The sequence below is a fragment of the Pistacia vera genome, unplaced genomic scaffold, assembly GCF_008641045.1.
Source record: "Pistacia vera cultivar Batoury unplaced genomic scaffold, PisVer_v2 Contig461, whole genome shotgun sequence".
NCBI classification, from domain to species: Eukaryota; Viridiplantae; Streptophyta; class Magnoliopsida; order Sapindales; family Anacardiaceae; genus Pistacia; species Pistacia vera.
The window spans coordinates 266,359-287,267 of NW_022196292.1; the positions used below are offsets into that span (position 1 = coordinate 266,359).

Below are 20,909 nucleotides of genomic sequence, written 5' to 3' on the forward strand. Positions count from 1 at the left end.
ACCAACAAAGATAGACAATAAATGAGAATGATGATAAACAATAAGAATAAGCAATGTTAAGCAATGAATGAGATATAGTTATAAATATAAGCCATGAATTAGTGCAAATGATAATGATGCTCCAAGTAAATATGCAGGGAATTATAAATGAGTTGAGAGAGAAGAAATGCTCAAATATTTATAGTGGTTCGGAGCTCTATCCATAAGCCTCCTACATCCACTTCTTCAAAGCAGCCTCCTCGAAGTTCCACTAGAATCAGATTGCGCTAAATACACTAGTTTGAAGGGATTTCACCTCTTTACAATAGTTTGACAGGATTTCGCCTCTAGATTTACAGGATTTGGCCCACAAGATGTTTGAATAAAAGTATGTGAAAGATTACCTGTTAAACTAGGCTTGAGCACACAACAAAAATAATACCCTCAAATGTTTTCAAATGAGTATAAGAGACTGATGATTTGATTTTGATTTTTAGCTCAAGGGAATATGTAAGAATGTTTTTTATATGACTTTGTATCTCTGATATTCTCTTTGTCTTTCTTAGTAATAAAATGTCCTATTTATTGCTTATCTCTTCCCTTTGAAGCAAAGAGTTGTTGCTGCATTTAATGAAACTCTGAAAAGCCTGCAAAGATAGAGGAACGGGCATTCCACCATTGCAAACGATCGTTCCTAACACCAACAGTCATTTCGTATATTTTTACAGTATCTGGTATGATCATTCCACCATCATGAACAATCGTACCACCATCATGAATGGTCATTCCACCAAAGAGAATGGTCGATCGATTGGCTCCTTACAAATCCATAAGAATTTCATAAGCATGCACGACTTCTAGAACGATGATGTTTTACCAAGAATGACCTTAGTGTGAACAGTTATTCCACCATGAGGATGGCCGTTCCACTTTAGATACATGAATTTCAACTTGATTTTCAAGGCTTACCTTCCAAGATTTGTCAAAGGCACGAAATGTTTGAATTTTGAGTATTTTGACTTTTGACTTTTGACTTGGATGGAATGGGTGTGCTGCTTGGTCATTTTGTTGTGAGTGACTTGACTCCATTTGGGACAAAAGCATGCACATGTAAGTAACTGATTAGATTTGCGCAGTGGAAAAAATCACAGATTAAAAATAAATCCATCAATTACTTCTTCCCAAATTCGGGTATAGATTATGATGTTTACATTTATTATAAAAATAGTATAATGACAAATCCATACAAGGATTCAAAATACATTAACAACGTTTGAAGGCTCCTTCAAACTTTTAATTTTGCTACCAATTCAAGAATGGAATCGCGCGAACGTTGATTCACACAAAGATAATCCGAAGAACCAAGGGTTGATTTGCTAGAATGACACAATGGCTTCAAGAATCAAGAAAACAAAAAAAAAAAAAAATTCACCAAAAATTGATGAACACGTTCAAGGGGTGGCTGGAGTTTTTGTTTGCTTGTGAATTTAATAAAATTGTATATTTGTTTTAATTTAAGTTGCACTTATATAGTGCAACTAATTGAAACCCTAATCCTTTTAGGAAGAGCCATGGATTCCATCATTAATCCATCATTGCAACCAAACAAGCCATATTGGTATTTACTTAATAATAATTATTATTTATTAAAATCCACAAATATCAATATTAAATAATAATTATTCATTTAAATATATGTACATATATATTTAAATATAATCTCACCAATTTTAATTTCAATATTTAAATTGAATACAGGCAACAACCTTAGCAAATTTAATTGCATTGTAAGATTACCTATATACTCTTTTGTCTTAAAAGACGAAAATACCCCTTTCACATATTGATTTTTAAATTATCTTCTAAGTGTGTGACCCATAGTCTCCTTATCATATCAATAGTGAGTAGTATCATGATTAATACCAATTAATTGTCTCACTACACACATACCAAGATTGGCCTCTAGGAAGGCATCATGGTCATTTGATAGATTTGGATTCAGCAAAATAGCTACCTATTAACGATATGGTTACCATGTAATCAAATTTTTTCATCATCTATTATCTTACCAAGGCCGAGGTACAGAAATAGTGTCATCCTCAGATATCCTAGATATCTTTGTATTAAGAGAGTGTTTGTTTGAGCTTATAAGTTGGTCAAACTAGCTTATAAGTTGGTCAAATTAGCTTATAAGCTCTAAAATTAAGCTAACCTATTTGTTTATAATTTTTTTGGGCTTATAAGCCCAAAAAAATAAGTTGGGGGGAAGGTTTTTTTTTTTTTTTTGTATTATTTGTTGCTTATAAGCCAGTTTGACCAAGTATATTATCACATTATCCCTATTTAGTTTAAAAATTCTATCGTATAATTTATTATTTGATAAAATAATGTAATACCTTTTTTAATCATTTTAATAATAAAATGTACTTATAAGCTATATTTTACCAAACATGTCAACTACTTATCAATCACTTATAAATACTTTAACCAAACACATAACTACTTAAAGTTTCAAATGCTTATAAGCTCAAACTGGCTTATAAGCACTAACTGTTTATAAGCTAATTTTCATAAGCTCAGCCAAACAGACTCTAAGTTACTAGACTAATGACCGAAATAATAACTTGGATTGAGCAACAACTCAATCTCGTTGTGGCCATAGATTTATTGTCATTGTCATTTACTAAATTGCACAGTGAGACACTTCTCTCGTACCCAGGAATAATGAATCCTTTGTCGATCCACCATAGCCTTGATACACTTCTTGATGTAGCCAATCACAACTGTTCTAATAGTCCTGAGTAGAACTACGTTGGGCTAGTGTCAAACTATACCAATTGGTACACAAGGTACTCTCATGATCTCAAGTCTAAGGATCATATGCACCACCATCCGTTAGAGGATTTATTCCATAGACACTGGGGTTACCATCCAAATGGAATCCTCTGGTGGGTTTGTCCAGTGAACTTGTCTACAACAAATACCCATGTGTTACACCAGGTTGTCGACAAATAAACTTGATAAGTGAGATCAATCACTGTCTTTTGACAAGGTCATTCAACACTATGATAGTCTTACCGTATTATATGTGTCCTTGGTCAGAATAATACTGGGGCTACGAACATTTCTAGAATGGCCACCATATGTGATCATAGGGTTCTCACTATCAAGATTTGAAACACTTGATACACTCGTCACGGTTCTACGTACCATCCTAAGGACATATATCAATACATACAATTATGATTTACACGATATAGAATAAAATGTCTTCTATTGATAAATAAACATTATTACAAAGAGTCAATACTACAAAATTGATTGGCTCTAGGACACTTATTCTAACAGCACAATCATATAGAACGATGCCATGCTGAGAGGAACATGCATTTGGGCAACTTTGTGAAACAATGAACGGTCATTCCTTTGTCCTACACAGTCGTACGAGCAAGAAAAAGTGCATTTTGTTTCTAGTTATGACTTATTATCATACTTTAGCATGTTTGTTAGAGAACAAATCAACTTTTTGGTTAGTTTTGGCACATCAAACAAATGAGGGCTCAACAAATTTTATCTCCTATATTAAATTATTAAAAGTAATTTTAGTTTCTTATTCCTTACAAATAGTTTTAACACGCTACTATTATCTCATTAACCTTAATTTTTTTATACTATTCAAATCATTCTTAAAACAAAAAGATAGTTTAGTGGACAAAGAAGGTTTGCAATGGGATATATCATGTTACGAGCAATATAAAAATTGTAAGTTTTTAATTTCTTCACATATAAATTTAGTGTTATATTTTTCTTCAAAATATTTGTATTTGTTTTAATATCATATATATTCTGTGTTGTTTAACTATATTATATTCTTCAGATTTTTTTTAAGGATTTTTTTCAACTATTATTATTATTATTATTATTATTTTGAACTTTCAATTTAATTATCTAAAATTTTATTTTAGGAATAATGATGACAGGGGTATACAATATAAATGAAATGAATGAAATGTTAGCTCTTTTAAGATATATAAAAATAATAATAATTTTAAAACTATAAAATGGGTTATCTTAAGAAATAGAGCTTCTTTAGTGAGTTAACTGCAGCAACCACCCCTAAAGTTCAGAAAGTAAACCTGGATGCTAACTTTGGGTGTTTTCTAAAAGCCACCCCTAATATTTTGGAAATTAGTTAGATACTACCCTTCCGTTAGAGATGGAAATTGTACTCAAATTTTTGGGTACCCGGCTCGGCCCAGCCCGTACGAACCGGGCATTACCCACTATTTTCGGGGATGGCCACGGGCCTGGGTATGGTTTTAGGGCCCTCCCCGGGTACGGGCTAGGCTTGGGATAGCCCGACCCGATTTTTTATCATTTAAAAAAAATTAAAATTTTATTTTATTTGATTATGATTTTGAAATGAATTTTTGATAACAATCAATTGCGATTTTAGTCAAACCCAAGATCCCTTGTCCACCATATTAATCTATATTCACAAAAAGTATAGTGATTAAAGCAAAGAGATACTATTAATTAAGTTAATATGAATGACAAAGAAAAATATATCAAAGATTGCCCATGAAAAAATAAATTATAGAAATTAAAATGGGTCAGGATGGGAGTCACAAAAAGCCTGTCGGGCTGGGCCTAGGCATTACGAGACATCCCCGCAACAAGCCTGAGCCCAAGGTCATGGGATCAGTTTTGGGCCTGGGCCAAGGGGTACCCATGTAACGCCCCGCTTGAGGTATGTAGTTAAGATTTGTTATATTACTTAAATGTTCATTGATCTAGCTTCAATTGAGTTTGTATGTTGGTAGTTTTGGTTCAAATTGGTTGAGATTTGAGGATTCTTGGTAGTACAGTCTTCGCCCGGGCGAAGAATAGTCTTTACTGCGGCGACGTCAGCTCTGTGTTGTGGTGTCGATTCTGTAATTTTTCGCCAGGGCAATAGAATTTTCTTCGCCGCGGCAACAGGACGGCAGAAAAGTTTCTTGAGAGAATGACTATTCTACCCCTAATTGGCAGGAAAAGTGGGGAGTAAAATGTAAGGAAGTTTAGTAGAGAATGTGTTGGAGTTGGGGGTGTGAGTGTAATAAATCAAAGGATAAAGATAGAATTTTCAAGGAAGAACAAGGGCAAAATGGGAAAGAGTGGTTATGATATGAGCTAAATAAGGGATTAAGTGTAGTAAACCCTCATTTCACCCATTTCCACCGCCACTTTCACTCTCTATTTTCTTCTCATCCTTCATTCAATTTTCCAAGATTTCTAAGGAGTTTTAGGGAGCTTTTGGGGTAATTTTAGTAGAGTTTGAATCTAAAGCACCCTAAGGTAAGGATTCTTGCTTTAGATGTGAAGTTTACTTATAGTTGTATTGAGTCTTATATTGTTGTTATTGTTATAGTTGTAGAGAGGAGACAAGACAACAAGAGAAAGGAGAAGTGTTAGAGAAGTCACTTACCCACAAAGTAAGTAAATCCAACCCAAATTGAGATTTAAGAACTCCTCTGAGTAGAGATTTATGTATGAATGAATGAATGATTGTGTATGTATTTTATTTGTTGAGATGAGATGAGATGAGATTATAGTTATTAATGAGTATTGAATGTATTGGAATATGAGAAGTGTTGAGATTTTATGGTGTGAGTTAAATTTGATTGAAGTTGAAGGGAGTTCGAGTAAACCCCATAGAAGTGTTTGTTTCATTGATAGGAAATTAGAGTTTATGAGAGAGTTTTCTCCCATATTGGGAAGGCTCAAGAGAAGAGAAGAGTTATTGTTAACATAGAGTTTTATATGCACATGAGTCGTATGATGAAATGCTCAAGAGAAGCATGAGTAAGAGTAGAAAGCCTTAATTATTATTACATGGCATAATTGCATTTCATTAGTGCATTAATGAGCATGAGTCATCCATATGCATTAATTATGCATTAGAGAAAGAGTAGAGAACTTGAGTGTGAGCTTTAGTAAAGAGAAAGAGAGATTGGGCACTAGAGAATAAAAGAGAGAAAAGAGCATAGAGTAGGTTGTGCGATGGGGAACCCATGAGTAATGGGTAGAGTATTCCCGCATGTACGCCGCATTGAGAGAGCGGTATGAGTATGAGAGAGAGAAGTGGTGTAGCCCGTGAGAGTGCATGCGGATGAGGGCTATACCCGAGAGTACCCAAGAGAGAGATTATACACTCACATGGCCAAGGGTTCTGAATCTATGTATAACCGAGTCCGATAGGCTAGAATGAGTAGAAGTCACATAGAGCAGGAGCGAGTCCCGGCAGTGCCTCCAGTAAGATGAGGCCGTGACTTACTAAAGAGAGAGTTAGTAGAAAAGAGTTATGAGAAAGAGAAAACAAAGAGAAGTATAAGAGAAAGAGTAAATGAGAATTGTAAGGAAAGAATTAGAGAGAGTTACGGGGTTAGACGAGTAGAGGATTTACTTACTGAGCATTGTTTTAGTGCTCACCCCGTTGTTTCCTATGTTTTGCAAGATCTAGGTGAGGACACGGTCGGATGGGTGTCAGCAAGTGAAGGGAAATGGCTACACTGTCTACCATGTTTTTGATCACTTTTGTACATGATACAATTTTGTATAAAGAATATCTATATACATGTATATGTTTAATGAAAGAAATTTTGGGTCCAACTATTTATGTTATTTTCCATGTGTTTTCATTATGTATCTTTTATGAGTATATGAGTAGAAAGCGGTTATTACAACCCAGTCCCAGCCCGGGCCGACCCGTTGCCATCTCTACCTTCTGTCAACTTCCATTACAATTTTTGTTATAAAACAGTATAAAATGACATTTATCCTTGTAGCCTTATCTTTTTCCAAATTAAAAAAAATTAAAACTAGTTTTTTTTCTTTTTCTTTCATCCCCATTCCAACTACAGCCTCCCATCTTGTAGCCCCACACTCGCAATCCAAGTCATCCTTGGCGAGTCAAACTCCTTTGCTTTTTTTTTTTTTTTTTTTTTTTTCTGAAAAAAGAATTCGGGAGATCTTAACCCATCACAGGTCACAACAATCGAAAACCATCAACAATAAAAAAACTCCTACTTCGCTACACCAAAATACAGCAATGTCACCAAAGAAATACATCTTCGATTTGGCTTGATAAAGAATGGGTGAAGAAAATGACCGTCAAAAGAATGGCCATTGCCTTCCTTCTAATAGGGTAGTGGTTCAACGAAATAGGCTGCTCGACAAGGTGGATGGTGATTCGACGACGCAGTGGGGTGGGGGGGCAGTTGCAACACCACCCACATACTATCCCTTAGTATGGATCCAAAAATTCATGTTAGGATAGACTAAATAAAAACTAATTGCATATAACATTTATTCTGTTTTTCTAGTCGAAATTGTCACAAAAAGAAAAAATTACATATTAAATTTTTTAAAATTTGAGTGTGGGCCAACTTACCTACATCCCCCCGGCTATCCCTTGCAACGGCGCTGAACTCCACCCTTCACACCACCATGCTTGAGAAATTTACAATGGCATAGTAGGGAGATTTTCAATGGTTGTCTTAGATATCGGTGGGAGTTTTGGTGGTTGGCTAAAGGGTTTTTTGTGGCTATATGGAGATTTCAATGGCCTTGAGTTTACCATTGTGGTGCAGTGGATTACAGTTAATGGTGGTGATAATTTTGTTAGTTTCTTTTCTAATATGTAATCCATAACAGTTTTTTTTTTTTTTTTTTTTTTTTTTTTTTTTTTTTCCTTGGCCCCCGGGGGGGGGTTTTGTGGAAGAGAGAGAGAGAGAGAGAGAGGGGTTTTGGAGTTGGGAGGTGCAACAGTGGGGTGCGTTCAGATTGGGGGGAGGTTGTGTCGCCAGTTGTTTTTTCCCCCTGCAGTAGTAGAGTGTTGGGTGAGAGTGAGTTTTTATTTTTTATTTATTTATTTATTTTTTTGAAACTTTGCCTATTTGGTATATTATTTGAAAAATGTTATTTTGAAAAACTATTTTAAGTTGAGTTGGATTAAATCGAATAGGATATGATTCTGTTTTGTATAATATCAGAAAATTATACCAGAGTTGGATATAATGTGAATAGTTGTTTAGTACATTTTTTAAAAATATCATTGTTAGCCCCTTAATTTGTAAATTCAGCTAAACACCCCCCACAATGAAACTTTAAAAATTAATAAAAACACCTCACCACCCAATGGGACAGCCAATCGTTGACCAACACAGTCAGACGACAGCCATCGAAATGGTGCATGATTGGTTGGATCTGATCAGTCGTGCACCAATATGACCTTTTTCGGCCAGATTTACGGTTGCAATTTGGTCGTCATTAACGGCCAAAATCTAGTTGTCATCCGAAAACGGCTAGATTGATGCACCGGTCAAATCCGATCGGTCATGCATCATTTTGACACCAGTGACCACCGACAACAATGTCAGTGGTGGTTGTTGGCAGGCGATGGTGGTCTTAGCTGCATAATTTTTTCAGATTGGAAGGAGTGAAAGGTAATCATTTTTAATTTAATAGAGCTGGAAAAATGTTTAGAATAGGATAATAGAAAACCAGAACGAGCCACCCCCCCCCCCCCCCCCCCCCACAAAAAAAAAAAAATAATTGATTCGGACTAATTTTCAGAATAATGATTCCAATAAGTAAACAAACACATATTTTACTTTTTAATCCAAATAGGATAATAGAAAAATGAATCAAAAGAATGAAACAAGCAGGGGCTTTCATTTTTACAGGTTTTTGCTTGTTCTTTTCTTGGAAAGTGGATGAAAGTCAAATTTTCCCATGGTTAGTCACGAAACTTAGTAACAGTCTCAATCTGAGGGGTGGTATTTTTATAATTTTTAAAACCTTGAGGGTGGGTTTGACAATACCCCCAAAAGTTGGCATCTAGGTTTCGGTTTCACTTTTTGAAACTTCAAGGATGGCTGAGACAATTAACCCCTTCTTTAGTCCATTAGTAAGGTGTTAATAGCTCCCCTTTAAATAAAGAGTGTTGTTGTTTGAGCCCATCTAAACCTTTTCTAAGCCCCATATTAAATTAAATTAATCAAACAAAATTAAACTCACACTTTATTCCAATATTAACCTTATCTTCGTCCTCAATTATCTTAACCTGCAAATCTATAATTCTAAATAACATCATATGCAAATAAATTTTGACATAATAAAAAAAAAAAAAAAAATCTCTACCTAAACCAAACAAATTCCATTGAATCTTGTGAGTTTTTGGTTTGTTAGAATCTATAAAATATAAAGATCAAATTATGCCTTAATCTCATAGCTTTCTTTTTTATCTCCTAGTATAAACAACCAATTTCTTTACATCGGTTAATTAATTGTGATTTTGCAATATTTTCTCTATCCATCGTGATTTTTTATTCTCATTTTAGACAAAATTTTGTTAATGATGGGATTTGATATTATTTAGAATCATTTAAAGCTATATTTTCTGAATCATTTAAAACTTAATTAAAGGTTTGATAGGGAGAAGATAAGGGTCTTTTTGGAAGATAATATAATTTAATGATTTTTATTTAATATGAGACTTAAAAAGAGATTTATTAGGGTTCAAATAACGCTACTACATAATAATAATAATAATAATAATAATAATAATAGAGAAATGTTAGTCTTACAAAGAGGAATACAAAGACAAACATACAAAGATAAATCCTACCCTTAAAAGAAGTGAAAGAGAGAGAGAGAGACAATCATGAAGATTAAGGGTATGATTTGTCTTTGTATTCCTCTTTGTAAGAGTAGCATTTCTCATAATAATATTATGGACATTTTAAGCAAACATCATCCTTGGTATTTTCTGAAATCTCATCAAATCAGAGCTTAGACTTAGCCATTTTGATCAACAGAGTTTACGTTAAGGAGAACAAAGAATCATGGAATCATTTTCACGAGTGAAAGTTGCAAAGGCAACAGTTTCACTATAGAGGGAACCCCTAGAATTCTGTAGTTTCAAGCAATACATAATGTTCTGAAAACCGAACCGAACTGACTGGTCAAACAGGTCCGATCGATGACTGGCACCCTCTCCGGTACAGTTTACTATTTTCAACTGTGCATCAAATCCCTAATTTGACCGCTGACGAACGAGGGGATATCAAATGCTGGAGTTAGAGAGGTTTTGTAGAGTAGAGGCCGATGGTTCAAGCCTCAAGGGGTGGTGTGGGATTGAATTTTGGACGTTGAAATTAGCTAAAAAAATCAACCCACTACGCGAGCCACAACCACCCGGGGGGGTACCAAGCGCCGGGGGTAAAGGGGTTTTGTAGAGTGGAAATCGGTGGCTCAGGTGGTGGTGTTGGATTGAATTTTGGCCGCCACAATCCGCTAGAATGTGGCCAAAAAAATCAAAACCTTAACTGTTGCAGGGTTGTGTTTGCAAGATTTCAAACTTATAGGAACTAATTTATTTTTCAGGGGTGTTTTGTAAGATTTCAAACTTTTTGGATCACAAGTTAGACTGTTGATTTAACAGGTTGGACCGGTCAACCCTAGACCTGGCCCCTTGGCCGGGTGGCACCCCAGGTCAGGTTTCAAAACATTGGCAATACATATAGATATCTCTCTTGCAAAAGAAAAACTTAGGCTCCGTTTGGTTCACAATTTTGCGTTTTTGGGAAAAGTTTTTTGAAAAAAGTTAAAAAAAATGTTGAATTGGGCTGGTATTACGATGTAGGATTTATAAATTTTAAAATACCCTCTATGTTTGTTTTTTTACAAAACACCCCTTATAATAAAACATTAAAAGTTAACAAAAACACCCCCAATCCACCCTCAAATACGGACAGCTGGCCACCACCGCCCGAGGGTGGCCGGAGTCACCGTAACAAAAACATTAAAAATATTCAGGGGTATTTAATTGAATTAACAAATTTATGAGGTTTAACAAATATTGAATAAAGTTGAATAATATTGTGAGTTTTTGGGTATTTTACTATTTAACTTTTTTGGGAATACTAAAAGTAGTATTCCCAAAATCCAACCAAACGAAGCTTTAGATATTAATTTCTAAATTTTGTAACAGTGTTTGCACCAGTTTAGTTAGAAGATAAAAGCAGCCCAGCAAATAACAATAAAATAAATTTGAAAGGAAGAAAAAAGGTCAAGAATTTCATAAGACAACCCAGCAAGTAGTGGCTGAAATATATAAATGCTAGTATGTTCAAGAATTTGAAACTGCAAATGAAACGTATATACTGCACATTCTTGCACTCCAATAAATTTTCGAGGCTGTCATGAAACATCTAAATCAGTCATCATTCACACTGTTCATTAAAATTACCTAACGTTTTTTTTTTTTTCAAGTCCAATAAAATTGTATTCCCAAAACTTCTCACCAGCACACAATCCACATCTCTACATATTTATTAATTCCTCCCCACCGAAAAAAAAAAAAAAATTCAGATCTATCTAAATTAGTACCATTCTTGAACAATGATCATTCCTTTCTTCCCTTCCCTGAACGTGTTCGTGTCCCCCAGCTAATTTCCTTTCTTCTTTAAATTTACACAAAAGTTTTGTTCATTTTCCAACTTCTTCATTCTTGCCTTTCTAACCATCTCATTTAATGAAAGGGGGACAGTTGCAGTATTAGCTATGCACATTAGTAGTTACCAGACGTCTGTAATGAACCGAACAATCAGACACAAATTCTATACTTGCACGTTTGCTGTCCCCATTTCATTATATGTAGTCCTAGACTTTGCTGCTCGGGAAGATCTAGAGGACCCACACAAGGGAGAGGAAGTTGATGATTTCTTTTTCCGCTTCTGTTTCTTGGGAATATTTGGAAGATCTGTAGGTGGAATGTCTTTAAATATATCAGATGCCGGTTGTCCTCCCATTGATTGTTCAAAATCTGTTAGAAAGAAAACAAAAGGCTTTGAGTATTTCTTGTTAGCACTGCAGATATTATGTGCATATTATTGTGAGTATTTCCATGATAATTAAAAATCATAAGACCATTTCTGTGGTGTTTCCAGTGAACATTGATAAAAGTTTACAAGCATAATTCTTTCTTGACTAGACTTCATAAGGATGATCACTAAAAATCCAACCAAGTACTGCAAGAGTTTTAGATTCGTTATAAGTTCATAATTGTAACTAATGATGCATTATGGGAGGATGAGACAGAGATCCCTAGTATCATTTCCACCACCAAAATAAATCTCACTCAGTAGAAGGGTATGCAATATATTAAAATGTCACTAGGGAAACCTGGTATTGATCACTTATAATATTCTGGATCCTTGATTGTACACCTTTTCGTTCTGTTTGCAATAATATCATCAGAAAAGTACAGTAAGCCATAGGAGAACGAGTTGAAGCTTATTAGCGGAAGAGTGTTTAGGAAACACATGGTTATTACTTGAGAACCTCGTTAAAATATTTGATATAGGAAGTTTCAATTGATGTACTGTCACAAGAATCCGAATCACATTCTCCCAAGCATGTCTTTTCTTGCTTGGACCGCCCAAATATGTCTTTAGTTTAGGCTATAAGTCCATAGATTCCCTCTTGTTATATAAAAGTGTTATCCCGTGACAGAACAGCCAAACTACTCTGCTCGTTTGGGGGAAAAGAATCTTACAACTTTTCATTACTTGCTAAATTAGCTTCAACAAATATTATGATAACAATAATACACAATTCCCCTCAATAGTCTAACTCGTGAAGAAGCCCTATTGCATTTGTCTTGCTTAGAAAACTTCATATGGTTATAACTTATTGAGAGTATAATTTAGATTTCTGAACATAATCTTGTCATTATCTAACCTATTCTATCTAGTCTGTTATTGTAATATGCATAAATAAAAGTAGAGAAAAGAAAAGGTAAAGTAAAAATTGACATGCCTTGGGAGGACCATGTGGAAAGTGCCATATTACTAGAGTCCATTGAGTTCCCAATTGATGTTGAGAAATCAGGAGCTGTCTTGAAGTCATTCATCTGCATAAATTAAATAACCCACCCAGAAAAACAATTGTTTAAGATGTGAACAAGTTAACACACAAATTAAAATCTTTGCATAAATAAACACAAAAAATGTGGACTACATTACATACCCAGCTGGGTGCAGTACCAGATTGGCCGTCCCAACCTATGTGTGCCACATGTTTAACATCTGTTGGATAACCAATTTCCATTTCTCGCTCCTTTACAACTACAACAACACACATCTATTAGCTTCAAACCAGGACAAATTAAGCAACAAACAGTAATTAATGTACAAAGAGACTTACCAAAGATTTGGGAAATGTATTTGAAACTTTTGTATATGCCTTTCATTTTGGTTCCCATGGTAAAGATTGAAGGAAACAGCTATGAAACGTGCAGAGATCGATTGAGATTATCGTTCAGCCTGTTAAAGGAAAAGAAAGCAGCTGTCTTTACTTGAGATATAGATTTTTCTTTCTTTTGTTTTTAACAATTGTTGACACAAAAGCAACTAATACAAAAAGACAAATGCTCCTGCGTAACATAGAAGAGAAGACTAATTACACGTGAATCAGAAACTGTTTACCCCGTGAAGGAAGATTGGTATCTAACTGAAACTGAGATTAAAAAGAAAAAGAAAAGAAAATATTAATGATTTTATAAAATACCTGAAGATAAAATGGCAGATAGAATGAAGAGAGACGAAAGATGTGAAGCGGCTCCTTTTCTTCAACTATGCGCTAAACGACTTCACATGCAAAAGCTTTCTTCAAAAGAAATGGAAACCCATTAAGGGAAAACAGAAGCGGTGGTGTGAGAATGTGAGAGTGAGTGTTAGGTGTGAAGATTTAATAAAAAGAAGAAGATATTAAGAGGATAAATGGATTTAAGAGAAAGAAAGTGGGGAGCCATGAAACCATTACAAGGAAAGAAGGTTGAACTTAGACAGATAAGAAGAAGAGAGTTTAAAGAAACGAGACAAAACAAATGGAGTGGTGTTGTGGTTGGTTGGGTGTGGGTTATTTATTGTTGAGCCTTTATCTCTCTTTTATGTCTGTGTTATTAAGGGCCAAGCCACATTACTTTCCAGATAAATATATATATACATTAAAACACTCTCTTAGAATGCGGGCTAGAAATCAGAGGAGAGAACAAATATCCATTTTTTTAATTATTTAATAGTTTAAGCTTGTTTAATTTAACACTATTAAAGAGATAAAACAAGCATTTTTTTTATTTAATTAATCCACTTTTTAACATAAAGTTACATTTAAATACATGCGCAATGTAATTTTTTATTCGATCAAAAAATTAAGGAAAATTGTATTATAAAACATTTTTGGGATTCAATTGAAAAATAGTTTTTTTAAAGTATCTCATGAAATAACAGAATGGTTGATTTAATTATAATTTTCTCAACTTGTAATTATAATTTAATTCAATTTGTATTTAATAAATACTTCCCAAATGGTTGGTTTTATGGATTCAATAACAGAATGAATCTTCATATACAAATGTCAGACATTGTGTTCAATATTTCGTGCTACCAACTCATCCACATGAATAATCAAATTCTTTGAATATTTCTAATATAACATGAAATACAATTTATGTAATGTTTTTATTAATATAATTTTGTGACGAAATCATACACCAATCTAATTCCCATGCTTCTCTGGCAAATCTCTTTAAAATGCTCTGTGATTTTTAGTCGTTGAAGGCACGTTCATTTAGCTGTTTCTCGAAATGAAACAAAAGATTATTTTTCCAAATTTTGGGGTTACCAGATACAGAAATGTGTTTATTACTAAATGGATCTTGTAGCAACTGAAACTTGGATTCCACAGAATCATATCATGCAAGTTGGCTTTTTTATTTATTTTATTTTATTTTAATTAGAACCTAATGATGCTACAGATGAACACAAACTATTTCCAATTTAACGAAAGTCAATGCTGTGTTATATTTTAATAATACATATTATTATTGATTATGTATTATTGTTAAGTGTTGATTAATGTAAAGGATCTTGTAATCAAAATTAATAAGATAAAATACTGTAAATATCAATTGGAGATAATATGAGAATTTTTATTTTAATTGTTGAATAATTTATTCCAGTCTTAAAATGTCATAAATTACTATAAAAATGAATGACATAATCAATATCCTTATTTAACCGCGTGAAAATTAATATTATATTGTCTAATATATTTTATTTCATCTCATACCAAATAAACTTTCATATATGAATTTCTCTATTTAAATTGTTTGGTCACCTCCAATATCCAAAACTTAGATAAAAAAATAAAATAAAATCTAAACATTATTTTTATAATACGATAATTCAGACATCTGTCTATTATGTCGATGCGATGCGATGCCAGCAAATTATACAAAAGTAGATTAAAAAATTGTTTTGGCTTGTGATGAAAATCTTACATTAATTATACATTATGTTATAAATTATATATACAGGAGGCATGATCTCTGGAAATAAAAAAGGAGAGATTATACTGGACAGACTTAAATACTGTTGTATAAACTTTTTAACCAAATAAATTATAATTTTCTCTCAGAAAACATCTTTTTTCATACCCTTACTTTAGAATATAATATTGTGCTGAAATGTAAGTGACATTAACTTTGTATATGAAACATAACACTTTTGTGATATATTATCAGTCTTAAGTACTTCTATGTTAAACTCATTCTATTAGATATTTGCATAATAAAAATCATCATTATCTTATGATAACTTTTACTCATCTTTTAAATAGATATACTGTATTATAAACCTAAAGCATTACAAAGTATAAGAGGAATTATTTTGTTCAACACTCAAGATTTTATTCATATTAAATAGTAACAAACAGAAGGTGACACTGTGATACACTTCACAGGCCCTCCGTATAGGAAACTCCAGTAGATTTCAGCCATGCCCCTCCTCCAATCAGCTCCGCTACTGTAAATTTTTCGGCCTCCGTTCGGTTGGTAATAACATGATAACCAGCCCATTTCACTCTCTTGCTCGTCCCAGCACCCGGTCCTCTGTTGGAGTATTCCCCATAGTACAATGTGTCCAAATATTTACTTCCGTCCCATTCTGACCATCCAGCTGGAGCAATCAGGTCACCAATATAAGACTGCATAACAACTGTTCTTGAATACGCATGCCATGGACGGCCCAAATATGAGTGGATCGAGCCCTTAACGGGCTCAAGATCAGAGCTTGCGATAATTTCACATTTTTGGATGGAAGTCCCAGTGGTTTGGTGTGGGTCAGTCCGTCCTTGGGCCGTCACCATGTTGGCTTGATTACTCATGGGCTTTCTTGGTACAAGTTTACAGTTTTGGAGCACAACAGCTGCATTACCGAATATGAAGTCTACGGTGCCAGTGATATAGCAATCCCTGTAAAATTGGCGGTTTGAATGGGCGTAAAGAGTATCTTGGTAAGCATCAATACGGCAACGATTGATAACAGATTGATCAGCACCCACACGGAGTGCCACCGCTTGATGTTTTTGTGGCCCGGCTGTGTTTTGAAACCAGATGTCTTGGGCTATAAATCCATCCCCAACGGCAGCTTCATTGTCGATTAAATGGTAAATTAGTCATGACTAAAGAAGACAAGTATCCAAAAATAAATAAATTAAAATAATGCATTAAGGAATGTTTAATTTACCAACAGTTGCCGAATTGAAGGTTGTATAATTGTCAACCACATTGCGGCGACCTGTTATGATCGTCAAATTCATTCCGTCTCCAACAATCATAATGTTTTTTTTATTCTTTCCCACCTCAACGTTTTCTTTGTATGTCCCTTCCTTCACATGAATAACATACCTACTCTTGCTTTTATCTGGTGCTGCAGCCACGGCCTCTGTCAAAGTCTTGTAGTTTCCACTCCCATCCTTAGCCACCACAACATTAGCTTTTACTTCATTAGGAAGAGCCGGTAAAAGCATCCGGTCCCTTCCAGTGACCCACGATGGAAATTTCTGGCTTATTGGGTGGATAACTTCGGTATTTGAAGGTGAAATTTTGACAAAAATGGCTAAAGAGTTTCTTGCTCTTGTTGTTAAGTCACTTAGCATTGGCTCCATGGAGGTTCGAGCTGAACCCTCAAGGCCATCCAAACATGTGACATGGTTGGTGAGAACGGTACTTAGCCATGCATGAGCATCTGCATCGGAATTAAACTTTCTTGCTTTAAGAGCTGAGATAGAGTCCGTGATTCTGTCAATGGATGACTCCATCAACTCCACACAATCAATCAACCCCGCTTGTTCTCTGGGTTTGTTGATCCGATGGTTGACATCAATTGCCATTTTGATAGTATCTTTAATGTTTAATGTCGATTTTTTAAGGAAGAACTCCAAAAGATCAACACCATTCATTTTCATGGCAGTGGTTGAGGCTATTTCTGAGACCATAGCTAAGCATGAGGCCTGATCGTGCGCTTTGGCACAAATTTGGTGCAGAGGAGGAGGATTTAAGTAGTTGAGGTGGACTGAATGTGTGGTATATAGAGTGGTTAAGCAAATGAGAGTAGCTATGGAGAAAATTAGCAGAAGAAATTTTCTTTTGGAGGTTTTGGGTTTGTCCAGCAGAGGCTCATGGGTTGATGCCATGATCAAACTTTCAATTGTTTCAATGTTTTTCGCACTGTTGGGATTTTTAGTGCTACTTCTGCCCTTTAATATAGCAAATAAGAGGGCTTTGTTAATTAGGAAAACAGCACAAAAGCAATGTCGATAATGTATAAACTATAAAATGTCAAATTGAAATAATTGAGCTGTCAATTAATTATTAGACAAAAGTTCAAAAGTCGCTTTATAATGGGCAATTATCATAGCCACCAATTTCACAAACACAGCCATTCTCGTTTAGTCAATAAAAGATAGCCCACTAAGCGAAAGCAATTAGCTTTCTAATTTGGCCCCTTTGTCCCACTAACCAGCTTTTGTTGGAGGAGTTTCGCTATCTCACAGGAGAAGTGTTACCTTCCTTTCTAGCCCTTGGATGAAGGTAAAGACAATTTTGGCTTTCGATCAAGGGCTGTCAAGGGATTACCATCTTTTTGGTCTTCCAACGTTTAATAAGTTATTTGTTTTGTTCGTAGTAAATTAAGAGCTAATTTAATGGATTTAAAAAACAAGTCAATGAGATACTTATTTTTTTTGATGCAACCGTGTCAGAATTTCAACACTCAAATTTTTGTAAATAAAATTTAATAATTTAAGTTAAAGATTTGAGTCAAAATAATTTCACCCTTTTCTATAACCAAAGAGATTACTTTAGTTGTCCCAATAAATAGTGTTATTATATTTGAAATGCATTTAAGCTTGTCGGTGGTGGAGAAACTTACTGCCATTGCTCCCTTCACACTATAGTATGGCAATTTTGATCAATTAATGTAAATAAAAAATTAATAATTTATGTTAAAGACACTTTTGGATTTTGATCAAGGGATAATAATCTCATTGGTCTTCTAACGTTAACAAGATATTTGTTTGGTTCCTGTAAGTCATTTCTCCCTTCATAGTTTCACACTGTACTATAACAAGTGAAAAACATGGAATAAACTTGTTATCATACTTTTTTTTTTTTTTTTATACTTTTTTCAAAATTTCATCCCCAGATTGATATTTTTCAAAAAGAAGAAAAATTCCTGTTACGAATTACATGAAAAATAAGACCTCGTGTAAAATATTAGAAGTTTGCGTATGAACACATAAATAATTATATCTGAAAATTATAAAAGGTGTTTCAGCTTCACAGTTTTCTAGAGAGGCTTTGGAGGAAATTATATAACGTAATGGTGGTCCGGTTGAGGGCTTTAGTGGGGGCATAGAGGGGCATGAAATCGAAACTGATACAACGAGGATCCTCCTGCTTAATTTGGGGCCAAATGGAGTACATTAATTCAACGAGGGGAAGCGTAATGGTAAAAGCATATCTAGAAAAGCATGGCGTTGTGATGATTGTATTCCTCACATCTTTTTCTTTCTTAGAGATAAATAAAGTGGACAGTTTTTGTCCATTAGCTGGAGTCATCATTCTTTAGGGCTTGAAAATTATGTGGTTGATATGGGAACTCATCTACCCCTATCTCAAACATTGCGATTTCCATTTCAATTTGTAATTTACATTAAGAGTTAAAAGACACGACTTCCTCCTCTTTGATGTAGAAGAATTTTTTTTCATCATTCTTTAAAATAACAATATTTTTTCTGTTATTAATAAATGGTTAGTGTATTGTTAGAATTTGTATTATTATAAATTTACGAAATTAGTTTTTTATCATTTATTTTAACACATAAATTTAATAATTGAGAGATTTTTATTATTTTAAAAAATATTAATAGTTTTGAAAACGTATCCCAATACTCCTACATTTAAGGGGGTTGTTTTTATTTGAATAAGTCAATATTGTTTATTTCCATTCAAATAACAAATTCCACCGCTTCAAGGGATTTCGGTTAGCGACATGGCTAGGAGTTGCTTCTTCAGTGGGTGGAACGTGTCTTCAGCCACTCATTTCTACTGTGCCAATTAATATCTTTTCAATTGCATAGGGCGAACAAGAAGTTTCCACCCAAGGTTTGGCCTAACGACCAGTTTTCATCTGAAAAGTTTAGAAATGACAGTTTAATACCCAGCCATCCAAATTTTTCGTTAATTTTAACTGTAAGAAGAGACAATAGTAAATTTAGTTTTTTTTTTTTTTTAAATTTCTTTTATAATATTAAAACATTTTAGAAACTACATAAAATAAACAAAAATTATGAAAAAAAAAAAAATGTTGGCAACTGCTGCCACCACCAGCACTGTTGGGTAGATCTAGAGCCGGTGGTGGGCCATGTTGTGCCATGGCCCGACACGATAAAGCACAACACGAAAAGCATGACACGACATGACATGAAAATCACAAAAAAATTATAAAGTACTAAAATTAATAGCTATTTTTTAAAATAGCCGTTACCCCCCTCTGCAAAGGGGTAACGACTATTTTAAAATAGTTGTTACCCCCCGCGCGTTGGGTGGGGTGGTTGTTTAACAACCGTGTTGCTGAAGCCATTATGTGTATGAAAGCTTGGGTGGTGGCAGATTTCAAGCTTCAAAATTCTTAGTGAACGACCCACTTACACAGCGGAAAACAAAAACATAAATGACATAGATCGTTCCTTAGAACTAAGATCCGGGTATAATATCACAGTTTATATAATATATAAATTAAATCTGCAGAAAATCAGATTCAAGGTTCAATAATCTTACGCACGTTTGGAGGCCCCTCCAACTTTGTCCTTGAACGTTTTGCTACCGACCCAAGTGTAGGATCGAGCCGACGTAGTCCACATGAAGATAATCGCAAGGAACTAAGGAGAGATTTGCTAGATCCTCCTTAGCCTTAAGAAACAAAGAAGAAAATGAGTATTTGATTTTGGCTAAACCAAATATGGCGTGGGAGAGAAAATGGGGCTGTAGGGTTTTTCACTTTTCAATGAATACTGAATGAATGAAAAACTATCGACCTTTTTCAATTAACACCTTTTCTTTTATAGTGATATTTTACTTGCCCTATTCCCATACGGAATGGGCTTGGGCTCCAACCCAAACACCCCATGTTTCCAAACACCCCATAATTAGATATTTATTTTAATTCAACATTATTTTCAATTAAAATCAATTAATATATATTTAATATATATATTAACATTTAACAATAATGATAATTTAAATATATGCGAACACATATTTAAACGTAATTTCACTTATTTAATTTTTTCTAATAAGTTAAATAAAGGCTACGACCTCAGCAAATTTAACTGCACTGTAAAATTACCAAAATACCCTTTCGCCTAAAAAGACGAAAACGCCATTATTTCTTCTTGGCTCTTAAATTATCTTCTGTGTGTGTGACCCATAGGCTCCTCATCATACCGGCAGTGTATAGTATCGTGATAAACACCAATTA

General features: G+C 34.3%; 2 protein-coding genes across 2 annotated transcripts; both read right to left on the bottom strand.

Annotated features, from left to right (window-relative positions):
• Positions 1-11,642: 11,642 nt before the first annotated feature.
• Positions 11,643-13,670, bottom strand: LOC116145310 (CRIB domain-containing protein RIC10-like). Its single transcript, XM_031430753.1, has 5 exons — positions 13,594-13,670; positions 13,231-13,349; positions 13,054-13,151; positions 12,844-12,937; positions 11,643-11,848 (listed from the first exon to the last, which is right to left on the bottom strand). Exons 2-5 carry the CDS (start codon positions 13,286-13,288, stop codon positions 11,643-11,645), a joined length of 456 nt encoding a protein of 151 aa, XP_031286613.1. The 5' UTR covers positions 13,289-13,349; positions 13,594-13,670.
• Positions 13,671-15,807: 2,137 nt separating this feature from the next.
• On the bottom strand, positions 15,808-17,623 carry LOC116145352 (pectinesterase-like). Its single transcript, XM_031430805.1, has 2 exons — positions 16,614-17,623; positions 15,808-16,514 (listed from the first exon to the last, which is right to left on the bottom strand). Exons 1-2 carry the CDS (start codon positions 17,560-17,562, stop codon positions 15,823-15,825), a joined length of 1,641 nt encoding a protein of 546 aa, XP_031286665.1. The 5' UTR covers positions 17,563-17,623; the 3' UTR covers positions 15,808-15,822.
• Between the last annotated feature and the right edge of the window lie 3,286 nt (positions 17,624-20,909).